Raw genomic sequence first — 17,885 nt, forward strand, 5'->3', positions numbered from 1 at the left:
GTTGGTAACAGGAATGGTACACACATTGTTACAGAGAGGCGGGGTCACACCTGAGACGCCTTTTCTGCAGGCGTTAGGGAACGCACTTGAGCTGACAGTAGCTGACTGTTGGTAACAGGAATGTCACACACATTGTTACAGAGAGGCGGGATCACACCTGAGACACCATTTCTGCAGGCGTTAGAGAACACACATGAGCTGACAGTGGCTGACTGTTGGTAACAGGAATGTCACACACATTGTTACAGAGAGGCGGGGATCACACCTGAGACACCATTTCTGCAGGCGTTAGAGAACACACTTGAGCTGACAGTAGCTGACTGTTGGTAACAGGAATGGCACACACATTGTTACAGAGAGGCGGGATTACACCTGAGACGCCTTTTCTGCAGCTGTTAGAGAACACACTTGAGCTGACAGTAGCTGACTGTTGGTAACAGGAATGTCACACACATTGTTACAGAGAGGCGGGGATCACACCTGAGACGCCTTTTCTGCAGGCGTTAGAGAAGGCACTTGAGCTGACAGTAGCTGACTGTTGGTAACAGGAATGGCACACACATTGTTACAGAGAGGCGGGGATCACACCTGAGACGCCTTTTCTGCAGGCGTTAGGGAACACACTTGAGCTGACGGTAGCTGACTGTTGGTAACAGGAATGTCGCACACATTGTTACAGAGAGGCGGGATCACACCTGAGACGCCTTTTCTGCAGCCGTTAGAGAACGCACTTGAGCTGACAGTAGCGGACTGTTGGTAACAGGAATGTCACACACATTGTTACAGAGAGGCGGGATCACACCTGAGACGCCTTTTCTGCAGCCGTTAGAGAACGCACTTGAGCTGACAGTAGCGGACTGTTGGTAACAGGAATGTCACACACATTGTTACAGAGAGGCGGGATCACACCTGAGACGCCTTTTCTGCAGGCGTTAGAGAACGCACTTGAGCTGACAGTAGCTGACTGTTGGTAACAGGAATGTCGCACACATTGTTACAGAGAGGCGGGATCACACCTGAGACGCCTTTTCTGCAGCCGTTAGAGAACGCACTTGAGCTGACAGTAGCGGACTGTTGGTAACAGGAATGTCACACACATTGTTACAGAGAGGCGGGATCACACCTGAGACGCCTTTTCTGCAGGCGTTAGAGAACGCACATGAGCTGACAGTAGCTGACTGTTGGTAACAGGAATGGCACACACATTGTTACAGAGAGGCGGGATCACACCTGAGACGCCTTTTCTGCAGCCGTTAGAGAACGCACATGAGCTGACAGTAGCTGACTGTTGGTAACAGGAATGGCACACACATTGTTACAGAGAGGCGGGGATCACACCTGAGACACCATTTCTGCAGGCGTTAGAGAACGCACTTGAGCTGACAGTAGCTGACTGTTGGTAACAGGAATGTCACACACATTGTTACAGAGAGGCGGGGATCACACCTGAGACGCCTTTTCTGCAGGCATTAGAGAACGCACTTGAGCTGACCGTAGCTGACTGTTGGTAACAGGAATGGCACACACATTGTTACAGAGAGGCGGGGATCACACCTGAGACGCCTTTTCTGCAGCCGTTAGAGAACACACTTGAGCTGACAGTAGCTGACTGTTGGTAACAGGAATGGCACACACATTGTTACAGAGAGGCGGGGTCACACCTGAGACGCCTTTTCTGCAGGCGTTAGAGAACACACTTGAGCTGACAGTAGCTGACTGTTGGTAACAGGAATGTCACACCCATTGTTACAGAGAGGCGGGGTCACACCTGAGACGCCTTTTCTGCAGGCGTTAGAGAACACACTTGAGCTGACAGTAGCTGACTGTTGGTAACAGGAATGTCACACACATTGTTACAGAGAGGCGGGGATCACACCTGAGACGCCTTTTCTGCAGGCGTTAGAGAACGCACATGAGCTGACAGTAGCTGACTGTTTGTAACAGGAATAGCACACACATTGTTACAGAGAGGCGGGGATCACACCTGAGACGCCTTTTCTGCAGGCGTTAGAGAACGCACATGAGCTGACAGTAGCTGACTGTTGGTAACAGGAATGGCACACACATTGTTACAGAGAGGCGGGGATCACACCTGAGACACCATTTCTGCAGGCGTTAGAGAACGCACATGAGCTGACAGCAGCTGACTGTTGGTAACAGGAATGTCACACCCATTGTTACAGAGAGGCGGGGTCACACCTGAGACGCCTTTTCTGCAGGCGTTAGAGAACACACATGAGCTGACAGTAGCTGACTGTTGGTAACTGGAATGTCACACACATTGTTACAGAGAGGCGGGGTCACACCTGAGACGCCTTTTCTGCAGGCGTTAGAGAACGCACTTGAGCTGACAGCAGCTGACTGTTGGTAACTGGAATGGCACACACATTGTTACAGAGAGGCGGGATCACACCTGAGACGCCTTTTCTGCAGGCGTTAGAGAACGCACTTGAGCTGACAGCAGCTGACTGTTGGTAACAGGAATGGCACACACATTGTTACAGAGAGGCGGGATCACACCTGAGACGCCTTTTCTGCAGGCGTTAGAGAACGCACTTGAGCTGACAGCAGCTGACTGTTGGTAACAGGAATGGCACACACATTGTTACAGAGAGGCTGGGATCACACCTGAGACACCATTTCTGCAGGCGTTAGAGAACACACATGAGCTGACAGTAGCTGACTGTTGGTAACAGGAATGTCACACACATTGTTACAGAGAGGCGGGATCACACCTGAGACGCCTTTTCTGCAGGCGTTAGAGAACGCACTTGAGCTGACAGCAGCTGACTGTTGGTAACAGGAATGGCACACACATTGTTACAGAGAGGCGGGATCACACCTGAGACGCCTTTTCTGCAGGCGTTAGAGAACGCACTTTAGCTGACAGCAGCTGACTGTTGGTAACAGGAATGGCACACACATTGTTACAGAGAGGCTGGGATCACACCTGAGACACCATTTCTGCAGGCGTTAGAGAACACACATGAGCTGACAGTAGCTGACTGTTGGTAACAGGAATGGCACACACATTGTTACAGAGAGGCGGGGATCACACCTGAGACGCCTTTTCTGCAGGCGTTAGAGAACGCACATGAGCTGACAGTAGCTGACTGTTGGTAACAGGAATGTCACACACATTGTTACAGAGAGGCGGGGATCACACCTGAGACGCCTTTTCTGCAGGCGTTAGAGAACGCACTTGAGCTGACAGTAGCTGGCTGTTGGTAACAGGAATGGCACACACATTGTTACAGAGAGGCGGGGATCACACCTGAGACGCCTTTTCTGCAGGCGTTAGAGAACGCACTTGAGCTGACGGTAGCTGACTGTTGGTAACAGGAATGGCACACACATTGTTACAGAGAGGCGGGATCACACCTGAGACGCCTTTTCTGCAGCCGTTAGAGAACGCACTTGAGCTGACAGTAGCTGACTGTTGGTAACAGGAATGGCACACACATTGTTACAGAGAGGCGGGATCACACCTGAGGCACCTTTTCTGCAGGCGTTAGAGAACACACATGAGCTGACAGTAGCTGGCTGTTGGTAACAGGAATGGCACACACATTGTTACAGAGAGGCGGGATCACACCTGAGACGCCTTTTCTGCAGGCGTTAGAGAACACACATGAGCTGACAGTAGCTGACTGTTTGTAACAGGAATGGCACACACATTGTTACAGAGAGGCGGGATCACACCTGAGACACCTTTTCTGCAGGCGTTAGAGAACACACTTGAGCTGACAGCAGCTGACTGTTGGTAACAGGAATGGCACACACATTGTTACAGAGAGGCGGGGTCACACCTGAGATGCCTTTTCTGCAGGCGTTAGAGAAGGCACTTGAGCTGACAGCAGCTGACTGTTGGTAACAGGAATGTCACACACATTGTTACAGAGAGGCGGGGGTCACACCTGAGACGCCTTTTCTGCAGGCGTTAGAGAACGCACATGAGCTGACAGTAGCTGACTGTTTGTAACAGGAATGGCACACACATTGTTACAGAGAGGCGGGATCACACCTGAGACACCATTTCTGCAGGCGTTAGAGAACGCACTTGAGCTGACAGCAGCTGACTGTTGGTAACAGGAATGTCACACACATTGTTACAGAGAGGCGGGATCACACCTGAGACGCCTTTTCAGCAGGCGTTAGAGAACGCACTTGAGCTGACAGTAGCTGACTGTTGGTAACAGGAATGGCACACACATTGTTACAGAGAGGCGGGATCACACCTGAGATGCCTTTTCTGCAGGCGTTAGAGAACGCACTTGAGCTGACAGTAGCTGACTGTTGGTAACAGGAATGGCACACACATTGTTACAGAGAGGCGGGATCACACCTGAGACGCCTTTTCTGCTGCCGTTAAAGAACGCACATGAGCTGACAGCAGCTGACTGTTGGTAACAGGAATGTCACACACATTGTTACAGAGAGGCGGGATCACACCTGAGACGCCTTTTCTGCAGGTGTTAGAGAACGCACTTGAGCTGACAGCAGCTGACTGTTGGTAACAGGAATGTCACACACATTGTTACAGAGAGGCGGGGTCACACCTGAGACGCCTTTTCTGCAGGTGTTAGAGAACGCACTTGAGCTGACAGCAGCTGACTGTTGGTAACAGGAATGTCACACACATTGTTACAGAGAGGCGGGATCACACCTGAGACGCCTTTTCTGCTGCCGTTAGAGAACGCACTTGAGCTGACAGCAGCTGACTGTTGGTAACAGGAATGTCACACACATTGTTACAGAGAGGCGGGGATCACACCTGAGACGCCTTTTCTGCAGGCGTTAGAGAACGCACTTGAGCTGACAGCAGCTGACTGTTGGTAACAGGAATGTCACACACATTGTTACAGAGAGGCGGGATCACACCTGAGACGCCTTTTCTGCTGCCGTTAGAGAACGCACTTGAGCTGACAGTAGCTGACTGTTGGTAACAGGAATGTCACACACATTGTTACAGAGAGGCGGGATCACACCTGAGACACCATTTCTGCTGCCGTTAGAGAACGCACTTGAGCTGACAGCAGCTGACTGTTGGTAACAGGAATGTCACACACATTGTTACAGAGAGGCGGGATCACACCTGAGACACCATTTCTGCAGGCGTTAGAGAACGCACATGAGCTGACAGTAGCTGACTGTTGGTAACAGGAATGGCACACACATTGTTACAGAGAGGCGGGGATCACACCTGAGACGCCTTTTCTGCAGGCGTTAGAGAACGCACATGAGCTGACAGTAGCTGACTGTTGGTAACAGGAATGTCACACACATTGTTACAGAGAGGCGGGATCACACCTGAAACGCCTTTTCTGCAGCCGTTAGAGAACGCACATGAGGTGACAGTAGCTGACTGTTGGTAACAGGAATGTCACACACATTGCTACAGAGAGGCGGGGATCACACCTGAGACGCCTTTTCTGCAGGCGTTAGAGAACACACTTGAGCTGACAGTAGCTGACTGTTGGTAACAGGAATGGCACACACATTGTTACAGAGAGGCGGGGATCACACCTGAGACGCCTTTTCTGCAGGCATTAGAGAACACACTTGAGCTGACAGTAGCTGACTGTTGGTAATGGGAATGTCACACACATTGTTACAGAGAGGCGGGATCACACCTGAGACGCCTTTTCTGCAGGCGTTAGAGAACGCACTTGAGCTGACAGCAGCTGACTGTTGGTAACAGGAATGTCACACACATTGTTACAGAGAGGCGGGATCACACCTGAGACGCCTTTTCTGCAGGCGTTAGAGAACACACTTGAGCTGACAGTAGCTGACTGTTGGTAACAGGAATGGCACACCCATTGTTACAGAGAGGCGGGGATCACACCTGAGACACCTTTTCTGCAAGCATTAGAGAACACACTTGAGCTGACAGTAGCTGACTGTTGGTAACAGGAATGGCACACACATTGTTACAGAGAGGCGGGGATCACACCTGAGACGCCTTTTCTGCAGCCGTTAGAGAACACACTTGAGCTGACAGTAGCTGACTGTTGGTAATGGGAATGTCACACACATTGTTACAGAGAGGCGGGATCACACCTGAGACGCCTTTTCTGCAGGCGTTAGAGAACGCACTTGAGCTGACAGCAGCTGACTGTTGGTAACAGGAATGTCACACACATTGTTACAGAGAGGCGGGATCACACCTGAGACGCCTTTTCTGCAGGCGTTAGAGAACACACTTGAGCTGACAGTAGCTGACTGTTGGTAACAGGAATGGCACACCCATTGTTACAGAGAGGCGGGGTCACACCTGAGACGCCTTTTCTGCAGGCGTTAGAGAACGCACATGAGCTGACAGTAGCTGACTGTTGGTAACAGGAATGTCACACACATTGTTACAGAGAGGCGGGGATCACACCTGAGACGCCTTTTCTGCAGCCGTTAGAGAACGCACTTGAGCTGATAGTAGCTGACTGTTGGTAACAGGAATGTCACACACATTGTTACAGAGAGGCGGGATCACACCTGAGACGCCTTTTCTGCAGGCGTTAGAGAACACACATGAGCTGACAGTAGCTGACTGTTGGTAACAGGATTGGCACACACATTGTAACAGAGAGGCGGGGATCACACCTGAGACACCTTTTCTGCAGCCGTTAGAGAACACACATGAGCTGACAGTAGCTGACTGTTGGTAACTGGAATGTCACACACATTGTTACAGAGAGGCGGGGTCACACCTGAGACGCCTTTTCTGCTGCCGTTAGAGAACGCACTTGAGCTGACAGTAGCTGACTGTTGGTAACAGGAATAGCACACACATTGTTACAGAGAGGCGGGATCACACCTGAGACGCCTTTTCTGCAGGCGTTAGAGAACGCACATGAGCTGACAGTAGCTGACTGTTGGTAACAGGAATAGCACACACATTGTTACAGAGAGGCGGGGATCACACCTGAGACGCCTTTTCTGCAGGCGTTAGAGAACACACTTGAGCTGACAGCAGCTGACTGTTGGTAACAGGAATGTCACACACATTGTTACAGAGAGGCGGGATCACACCTGAGACACCATTTCTGCAGCCGTTAGAGAACACACTTGAGCTGACAGTAGCTGACTGTTGGTAACAGGAATGTCACACACATTGTTACAGAGAGGCGGGGATCACACCTGAGATGCCTTTTCTGCAGCCGTTAGAGAACACACATGAGCTGACAGTAGCTGACTGTTGGTAACAGGAATGTCACACACATTGTTACAGAGAGGCGGGATCACACCTGAGACACCATTTCTGCAGGCGTTAGAGAACGCACTTGAGCTGACAGTAGCTGACTGTTGGTAACAGGAATGGCACACACATTGCTACAGAGAGGCGGGGATCACACCTGAGACGCCTTTTCTGCAGGCGTTAGAGAACGCACTTGAGCTGACAGTAGCTGACTGTTGGTAACAGGAATGTCACACACATTGTTACAGAGAGGCGGGGTCACACCTGAGACACCATTTCTGCAGGCGTTAGAGAACGCACTTGAGCTGACAGTAGCTGACTGTTGGTAACAGGAATGTCACACACATTGTTACAGAGAGGCGGGGTCACACCTGAGGCACCATTTCTGCAGGCGTTAGAGAACGCACTTGAGCTGACAGTAGCTGACTGTTGGTAACAGGAATGGCACACACATTGCTACAGAGAGGCGGGGATCACACCTGAGACGCCTTTTCTGCAGGCGTTAGAGAACGCACTTGAGCTGACAGTAGCTGACTGTTGATAACAGGAATGTCACACACATTGTTACAGAGAGGCGGGATCACACCTGAGACGCCTTTTCTGCAGCCGTTAGAGAACGCACATGAGCTGACAGTAGCTGACTGTTGGTAACAGGAATAGCACACACATTGTTACAGAGAGGCGGGATCACACCTGAGACACCATTTCTGCAGGCGTTAGAGAACACACATGAGCTGACAGTAGCTGACTGTTGGTAACAGGAATGGCACACACATTGTTACAGAGAGGCGGGATCACACCTGAGACGCCTTTTCTGCAGCCGTTAGAGAACGCACTTGAGCTGACAGTAGCTGACTGTTGGTAACAGGAATGTCACACACATTGTTACAGAGAGGCGGGATCACACCTGAGACACCATTTCTGCAGGCGTTAGAGAACGCACTTGAGCTGACAGTAGCTGACTGTTGGTAACAGGAATGGCACACACATTGCTACAGAGAGGCGGGGATCACACCTGAGACGCCTTTTCTGCAGGCGTTAGAGAACGCACTTGAGCTGACAGTAGCTGACTGTTGATAACAGGAATGTCACACACATTGTTACAGAGAGGCGGGATCACACCTGAGACGCCTTTTCTGCAGCCGTTAGAGAACGCACATGAGCTGACAGTAGCTGACTGTTGGTAACAGGAATAGCACACACATTGTTACAGAGAGGCGGGATCACACCTGAGACACCATTTCTGCAGGCGTTAGAGAACACACATGAGCTGACAGTAGCTGACTGTTGGTAACAGGAATGGCACACACATTGTTACAGAGAGGCGGGATCACACCTGAGACACCATTTCTGCAGGCGTTAGAGAACGCACTTGAGCTGACAGTAGCTGACTGTTGGTAACAGGAATGTCACACACATTGTTACAGAGAGGCGGGATCACACCTGAGACACCATTTCTGCAGGCGTTAGAGAACGCACTTGAGCTGACAGTAGCTGACTGTTGGTAACAGGAATGGCACACACATTGTTACAGAGAGGCGGGATCACACCTGAGACACCATTTCTGCAGGCGTTAGAGAACGCACTTGAGCTGACAGTAGCTGACTGTTGGTAACAGGAATGTCACACACATTGTTACAGAGAGGCGGGGATCACACCTGAGACACCATTTCTGCAGGCGTTAGAGAACGCACTTGAGCTGACAGTAGCTGACTGTTGGTAACAGGAATGTCACACACATTGTTACAGAGAGGCGGGATCACACCTGAGACACCATTTCTGCAGGCGTTAGAGAACGCACTTGAGCTGACAGTAGCTGACTGTTGGTAACAGGAATGTCACACACATTGTTACAGAGAGGCGGGATCACACCTGAGACACCATTTCTGCAGGCGTTAGAGAAGGCACATGAGCTGACAGCAGCTGACTGTTGGTAACAGGAATGTCACACACATTGTTACAGAGAGGCGGGATCACACCTGAGACGCCTTTTCTGCAGGCGTTAGAGAATGCACTTGAGCTGACAGCAGCTGACTGTTGGTAACAGGAATGTCACACACTGGGCTTGATTCACAGAAGCGTGATAACTTTGCCGCATTTGCACGCGTGCAAAATCTTCATGTTCCCCTTCCCTCACTCCATCATCACTACAATATATCAAATATTTCACCAGTGGCTCAGATCAAACTAATTATAGTAAGAAAGAGAGATCGTTTTCATTTTAAAACATTGCATTAAAATCTCAGTAAAATCGTGGCAAAATAGATCACAATTTTTCGGAAAGTGGCAGCAATTTTGCTGCAATTTAATGCAAGACAATGGGAGCATTTTGTTTTTTCATAACAATCCAAAAAGCGCTCTCCAGCTTAACTAACTAATATCAGCACTAACATATATTCACATCAGGGCTTAAGCCTGGCACACACTTTCAGTTATGATTGCACGTAGTATGACGGTGTACCTGCACAATCTGTTGATAGTATTCAATATCTGTTGACTGTTTTACTACACGGAGGTGAGTGATTGGCCAATCACAATTAAGGGGATGGACCAGGCTTTCATCATGGACCTGCAACTGCCCCAATGGGCACTACTTTACTAGTTGTTTCTTTATTGAAGTAGTTGGGAGTATCTGTGAACGAGTATGGAAGCTGTTGGCGCTGGAACTTCCTCTCTTGTACTGCAGAGGGCAGTCATATCATTTATATGGGGATACATTGGCAGCATGTGCATTTCCTGTGAGTAGGCGTGACTTCATGATTCGCACATGCGCAGTGGGAGGAGCTGCTTGTGTATAAAGGAGAGAAGACCTGCAGGAGTCATTCCTGTTACTAAGCTCATTCACATCCACTTCCTGTATACAGGATTCATAACCGCTGTGCCAACCAGGAAGGGGAGGGACAGAGGAAGCAGCGAGAGCAGTAATGCGAGCATATTCTCCCAAGTATTTTGACACTGATTGCATTGTTTGAATGTCAGCAAGCATTTTTTGAATTCCGAGGTTAATTTGCATAACAAACGGCTGTTTGAATGTTAAGATGGTATGTATTGCATGTCTTTTCAGTGGTGAGGTTGTATATGATTTTGCTGCCTATGCCTTCACAAAGGGGGCCCCGAAACGATCGTCGGCCCTAACGGTCAGATGAACATTGCATGTGTGTAATGGAGCAATAAAAACTTGCACTTTTTTGCTTCACTAAGACGTATGTGTGCGGACCTCTCCTTTAGAGACTTGTTTATGCTGTCTTGGAGTCCTGCACCAGAACTCACACAATAAGGTGTGCTGTTCTTTTTCTACACAGTAATACCATCCACACAACACTATGTACATCACTAATCAATTCATAAAATACACATCGTGTCATGTCAGGTTTGTTAAAAATGTGGAGGGGGTTTCCCAAGTTTTGCAGGGGGGCACAGTGATTTCTAGTCACTCCCCCTTCCCCACCCCCACTGATCTCCCGTCCAATAGGAGCTGCAGTGCTCTTTGGTTCCTCAGATACGGCTATACTGTATATATAGGAGTATATATATGTATGTACTGTACGCATATCCAGCTACAGAAGTATTAGTGGTTTGGGATCTCAATGACATAAATGGATAATTCCTCCACCTCGCAGCTCCTATAATTAGTGTTGTGTAACGTCACAATATATTTATTTGCACAATTGGGGACAAGAGAGAGATAAAGGGACATTACAAGGGGCATATGAGTGACACGAGGATACAATGGTAATAAGAATGTGTAAGTGACACCACATTGCTCTACAAACATAACACAGATGTCTTGCTATAAGTACATAGAGGTCTGTTGTCACAGGAGTAACACATTGCTGCCATTGTCTCATCAAGCTCTACAACTTACTGCTTTCTATGTATGGCCAATGCTTTATGTGTAGGGAAGTCAAAGAGATGTAGGTAACTCTGTAGTTGTATGCAAATATAATGCAAATTGTATGCAGCTAATAACATTTCTCAGGCAATGTATTTTCATTGTTCAAATTTCAAGATACAGAAAATGTGCATGCAAAGTTATTGTCCTGTGATTGGCAGCCTGTAATGAGCACAACCTTCTGCAGTTCTCTGTCAGGCTGATATCTAGTGATGGTCAGTGACATGCCCATAACTCTGAGATGGTGCAAATTATATTATAATTATATGCAGAGTTATGCAGATACTGCATCTGGCCCATTTCCAATCTGCATCATCTTTGCACCAACTTGGAATTATCAGCAGCTCACTGACCCTCCCTAATGATAATTGCTCCTCCCTTCAGAATTCTCTAACAGGAAGTGATGATGTTTCTCTATTTGCAGCGCGGAGTCCCAGCATCAGGAACTTCTCAGAGACTCGTCTCTCTGTATCCACAGACTGTACAACGGATGATGATGTCACTGGACAAGAGTCTCCTGCAGATATCCTGGTGACCCCAAATATTCCCCCAGACCCCCCTCACCTGTCTAACCCTGAGGGGCCTCATACCCAGCACAGCTCTCCCCCTGCTGGAGGGTCTCACTCCTGTTCCACGTGTGGGAAATGTTTTAAACATAAATCAAAGCTTGTCACACATGAGAGATCTCACACTGGCGAGAAACCCTATTCATGTGCTGAGTGTGGGAAATGTTTTACACGTAAACCAAGCCTTCTCGCACATAAGAGATCTCACACTGGGGAGAAGCCCTATTCATGTGCTGAGTGTGGGAAATGTTTTGCACACAAATCAGACCTTGTCAGACATCAGAGATCTCACACTGGTGAGAAGCCCTATTCATGTGCTGAGTGTGGGGAAGGTTTTGCAGGTAAATTACAGCTTAGCAGACATGAGGCAGCTCATACTGGTGTGAAACCCTATTCATGTTCTGAGTGTGGAAAATGTTTTACCTTTAAGTCATATCTTGTCACACATGAGCGATCTCACACTGGTGATAAGCGTTATTCATGTGCTGAGTGTGGGAAATGTTTTGGACAGAAAGGAATCCTTGTCAGACATGAGCAATCTCACGCTGGTAAGAAGCCATATTCATGTATTGAGTGTGGGAAATGTTTTGCGCAGAAATCTCAGATAGTTATACATGAGAGGTCTCACACTGGTGAGAAGCCCTATTCATGTGCTGAGTGTGGGAAAGGCTTTAGGAGTAAATTTTTGCTCGTCACCCATGAGAAATCACACAGTGTTGAAAAGCCCTATTCATGTGCTGAGTGTGGGAAATGTTTTAGCCTTAAATCATATCTTGTCTTACACGAGAGATATCACACTGGTAAGAAGCCCCATTCATGTACTGAGTGTGGGGAATGTTTTGAATTTAAATCACAGCTTGTTATACATGAGAGACGTCACACTGGTGAGAAGCCCTATTCATGTGCTGAGTGTGGGAAATGTTTTACAAAGAAATCAAGTCTTGCCGTTCATGAGAGATCTCACACTGGTGAGAAGCCCTATTCATGTGCTGAGTGTGGGAAATGTTTTAGCCATAAATCATATCTTGTCTTACATGAGAGATCTCACACTGGTGAGAAGCCCTATTCATGTGCTGTGTGTGGGGAATGTTTTGAATTTAAATCAGGTCTTGTCAGACATGAGAGACGTCACACTGGTGAGAAGCCCTATTCATGTGCTGAGTGTGGGAAATGTTTTACCCGTAAATCAAATCTTGTCATCCATGAGAGATCTCACACTGGTGAGTGAGTGGTGAGATTTCTCATGAATAAGTCGGGCATTATTGTCACAATTCCCTCAGTACTTCTGCCTGCAAGGTCTATCGTAACCCCCAGATATTTAACCACTTCACGTCAAACGGGTTTTCCCCTTAAAAAAACAGAGCAGTTTTCACCTGTCAGCGCTCCTTCCATTTATGCGCCTATAACTTTATTACTACTTATCACAAAGAAACCATCTATATTTTGTTTTTTCGCCACCAATTAGGCTTTTTTAGGGGGATACTTTTTGCTACGAATTATTTTATTTCAACTGCATTTTAACAGGAATAATAAGAAAAAAATGGAAAAAAAATTATTTCTCAGTTTTCGGCCATTATAGTTTTTTAAATAATACATGCTACTTTTATTAAAATCCACATATTTTATTTTCCCCTTTGTGCCGGTTATTGCAACATTTAACATTTTTCCCCAGTACAATGTATGGAGGCAATATTTAATTTCGAAGTAAAGGTAGATTTTTTTTTTGCAGTTTTGCTTCCATCCCTAATTACAGGTCCATAATTTATAAAGTAACAGTAATAAATCCTCTTTACATACATATTAAAAAAGTTCAGTCCTTAAGGTAACTATTTGTGTATTTTTTCTTTATTTGTAATTTTTTTTAATTTCCTTTATTTTTTCAGGGGTTAATTTTAAATGTGAAAATAAGGGAAAAATACTGTATGTTCTTTATCGGAAAAAAAAAAAGTAGATGTAATTTTACTTTTTGGCCAAGAGATGTCCTCGCCACTCACTTTCTCCTGCTAATATTAGCAAGCATCGAGGAAGCGATGCGTGGACGGGTTGTGTGAATGGCGGAGCTTAAATAGATGGCTGCGGTTATTCACATGGGGACTTAGATCAATGTGTTTCCATTTATTGATCTAGCGGCTAGCGATCGGCAGTAACGAGCGCGTGTGTGTGTGTGGGGGGGAGCGGGAACGCGCGGTGGGGAGGGACGTAGTAGCTACCTCCCTGCACAGAGTTGTGGCATTTTCCAGGGATGTAGTTACTCGTCTCAGCAGAGGGGAAGTGGTTGAAGGATGCACCACCTGGAGCTGAACCGGGCACAGATTAGCTGCAGCAAGAGGTTGATCAATGTACATGATCACAGACTTACTTTTGCTGCAAGTCGCAAACCTGAGTAAAAACCAGCCTCTTCTATAGTCTGGAGAGCAATAACAAGGGAGGCCCCAGGATCAGCCAAATACAGGATGGTGTCATCTGCTTATAGGCCTATTTTTTCCTCTCTGCTTTCAGTGCAAAAACCATGTATGATGGGGTGAGCACGTATGCGGCAGGCTGATGGTTCGACCGCTAATGCATACAGTAGAGGGGAGAGCGGGCACCCCTGTCTAATTCCACGACCCAAGGGAAAGGACTGTGATAGCCAACTGTTGGTACCTACTCGCGCCACTGGTACAAAAGCTGCACTCACTTTATAACATTTTCCCCAAAGCCAAACCTGGCAAGGACCGCCATGAGATAGGGCCACTCATCCATATCAAAAGCTTTCTCCATATCAAGGGAGACCACTACCCGGGATCCACTGTCTAAGTGTTTGGTTTGAATGTTGGTCATTAACCGTCATATATTCCTAGCTGTGTGGGTTAATCAGGCATGAAACAAGTTTGGTCATAGTGAACTAGTGACTGAGTGAAATCTGATAGCCAGTCATTTGGCAAGAATTTTAATATTCGTGGTTAAAGAGAACCCGAGGTGAGTTCTAACAATGCTAACAGCACACAGAGGCTGGGTCTGCATATACTGCCCAGCCTCTGTTGCTATCCCAATCCCCCCTAAGTTCCCCCTTCGCTCTGCTATGCCCCATAAATAATCAGCTGAGCTGTCGACACAGCGTGTCGCAGCCGGCTGCTTAACTCTGTAAGTGTCAGGCTCGCTGCTGCCCCGCCTCCTCCATAGCTCTGGTCCCTGCCTGCGTCCCTCCCCGCTGATTGGAGGGAAGGGACACAGGCAGGGGTCCGAGCTATGGAAGAGGCGGGGGAGCAGCCGAGACGGACACTTACAGAAGTAAACAGCCGGCACGGCTCCACTGATTTATGGGGCATAGCAGAGCGAAGGGGGAACTTAGGGGGGATTGGGATAGCAACAGAGGCTGGGCAGTATAGGCAGACCCAGCCTCTGTGTGCTGTTAGCATTCTTAGAACTCACCTCGGGTTCTCTTTAAAGGGGAACTGACCTTAAAATTTAAAGAGTAGAGAAACCGAGAGCCCAATATAGTGTAGTATGTTAAGCATAAATGAAGTAAAGGTTATCGTGAGAAAATTATACTCACAAACATGGGTTACCACACAGGCAACCACTGTATAGGCAGGTGAGGAGATTAGACCTGTCCTCACTCAGGGATAAGAAGTCGCTCTCTGTAGATGCGAAAGGGGGTAGATCACCCCTCCACCAGGGGTGGACACGGTATAGCAGTAGGAGAACAGAGGCGCCAGCAGGATAAAAGTGGATAAAAACTTTAAAATTTGCTGGGAGGAAGTGGTGGACTTACCTCCATAAAGCAGACACGAAAGACTGTCTGAATAGTAGTCACATTTATTAATTAGTACCCCAAAACAGTGCAACGCGTTTCGCAGGCCCAGCCCGCTTCATCAGGCAATAAAAATGGGGACAAGACAGAATTTCAGCAATAGCAGGTGTAGCGCCTCTGAGGCGCTACACCTGCTATTGCTGAAATTCTGTCTTGTCCCCATTTTTATTGCCTGATGAAGCGGGCTGGGCCTGCGAAACGCGTTGCACTGTTTTGGGGTACTAATTAATAAATGTGACTACTATTCAGACAGTCTTTCGTGTCTGCTTTATGGAGGTAAGTCCACCACTTCCTCCCAGCAAATTTTAAAGTTTTTATCCACTTTTATCCTGCTGGCGCCTCTGTTCTCCTACTGCTATGACCTTAAAATTTGATACTGTAAAAAATATCTGATGTGTTGCATAATACTGCTTTAATAAATAAAAATATATGTTTGCTGTAATATACCTGTCAGATGTCCTAATTTCTGTTACTGTATTCTAGTGCAGTGTGGAGCCATATGTTGGTTGGCAAGTTTACAGTGCCATCCAGCTGATTTCTACTTCCTCCACATCCCTCCCTCCTCAAGCAGCTCCTTCCTCCAATCACCGTGCCGTATGCAAATTAGCCTGTGATAGTGTACAGTTACATTTACAGTGATGTCATCTGGCTGCGCCTGTGTATGAATGTTTGCCTGTGTTTTCCAGCCTGTCATTTTTCTTCTCTGTATTTTGTCTATCCTCTGTAGTTATTCCTCAACTGTCAGAATACCGCACTGGGCACATTTTACACTAGGGGAGGGGGGCCATCCCCGGGGGTTCCGTCATGTTTGTCATCACAATATCTCACTACATTTCTACTGTGCACCACATTGAGCTGATCAATACCAGTGTTCTCCCCAGAAATTTTTTCCAGCCAGGTGGCATGAAAAAGTAGACGGGTGGGGAAGTAAGGACACATGAGTGGAGAAGGGACGGGGTCACGCCGGGGGGGGGGGGGGGTTGTGGCTGGGGAGTTGGGACAAGGGTGTGTGTGTAGAGGATCACAAAAAGTGTCAGGTGGGGTATTTTGATCACCCTGAGTAATACTAGGTGTGAGAGAAGCTTGCGCCGTGTGCTACTGGATGTGGAGATAATACCACTGACAGCTATCAGGTGGGGAGGGAGATCTCACCCTTGGTGCAGCTGATGTGGGTGAGGGGTTCATACTAGATGCTTCACATTGTGTTTCTAGTGGATTGAGGGAACATGACTGGCTGCTGCTAATGGACAAGGAACCATCTCGGGGTCTCACACTCTGTAATATTTATCAGCTCCTCCCTGGCTTGCATAGGCAGAACAGACCCATAGGAGTCCAGGAGCGATTTATTAATGAAGGATTGCAGTCTGGACTTTCACAGGACACAGGACTTTCACAGCACAAGCACACATATAGAACAAGAGAGCTATGTGCTTCCACAGCCACGGGCTCTCACACAGTTCTGTCTGCAGTTTACATTGTGGCTGACTCCAGACAGCATTCTATCTCTCACCATGACCTGCTCAGGATCCTCCTGCTATAAATTACAGCCCACCACACTGCTCAGTCCTGCTGTCAGCTCCCCTATGACCCTTGTTCTATGAATCACAGACTGCCGCACTGCTCCGTCCCGCTTTATGCACTGAACTTCGTGCACATAAATTAACACGTTCAGACGGTCAATGATTGCGCTCTGCCTGCCTCTAGTCTCTGCCCAGCACATCCCCACACAGCTTACACTTACACAGTCATGAGCCTCTGCAGTGACATTCGGCAGCTAGCGCCATGGTCACACCTCTTACCATGCGCTGAGCCAATCAGTGCAGGAGCTCGCCGGGAAGCACGAGATCTCGTGTGCAGAGGGGAAGAAGCACATCCTGACAGCCGGGTACTTGTCAGTGAAGAGTGCGGCTAGCGGTGACAGCGATTTCATCAGCCGGGCGGTAACTTATCTTACCCGGGCGCTCCGCCCGGCTGATTGATCCTGGGGAGAACACTGAATACAAGTAACTCAAAAATGGTTGCATCGTCAATTGGACATGCTTAGTGGCACCAATCTTCATTCGATTAGAATAGTGGAATCAGATGGTCGATTGACTGCCAAGTTTCCAGATGTATGGCCAGCTTTACACAACGCACATATCTATATCAGTTATGAAATGCAAGTTGTCTCCCACACACGAGACCTAGCAACTTACAATTAATAAAAAAATTCACCAACGACCACCACATATTACAACAGAAAACAACTCCATAAGATTTGAAAGCCAGGATTTATAAGCCAAGATTTGGGGAAGCAAGGTGGCATAGTGGTTAGCGCTCTCGTCTTACAGCACTGGGTCCCCGGTGCAAATCCCAGCCAGGGCACAATCTGCATGGAGTTTGTATGTTCTCTGTGTCTATGTGGGTTTCCCCCGGCACTTAGATTTCCTCCCACATCCC

The 17,885-nt window shown here is 47.8% G+C and overlaps 1 protein-coding gene across 1 annotated transcript in view; it reads left to right on the plus strand.

Annotated features, from left to right (window-relative positions):
- The window catches only part of LOC137537288 (uncharacterized), a 96,635-nt gene extending 83,372 nt beyond the window's left edge, over positions 1–13,263 (plus strand). The window contains exon 12 of the mRNA XM_068259366.1: positions 11,512–13,263. Within this exon, the coding sequence (XP_068115467.1) occupies positions 11,512–12,881 (1,370 nt within the window). The 3' untranslated portion in view covers positions 12,882–13,263. The remainder of the gene's footprint in view (positions 1–11,511) is intronic.
- The last annotated feature ends 4,622 nt before the right edge of the window (positions 13,264–17,885 follow it).

This window comes from Hyperolius riggenbachi, chromosome 10 (genome assembly GCF_040937935.1).
Source record: "Hyperolius riggenbachi isolate aHypRig1 chromosome 10, aHypRig1.pri, whole genome shotgun sequence".
Lineage (NCBI taxonomy): Eukaryota > Metazoa > Chordata > Amphibia > Anura > Hyperoliidae > Hyperolius > Hyperolius riggenbachi.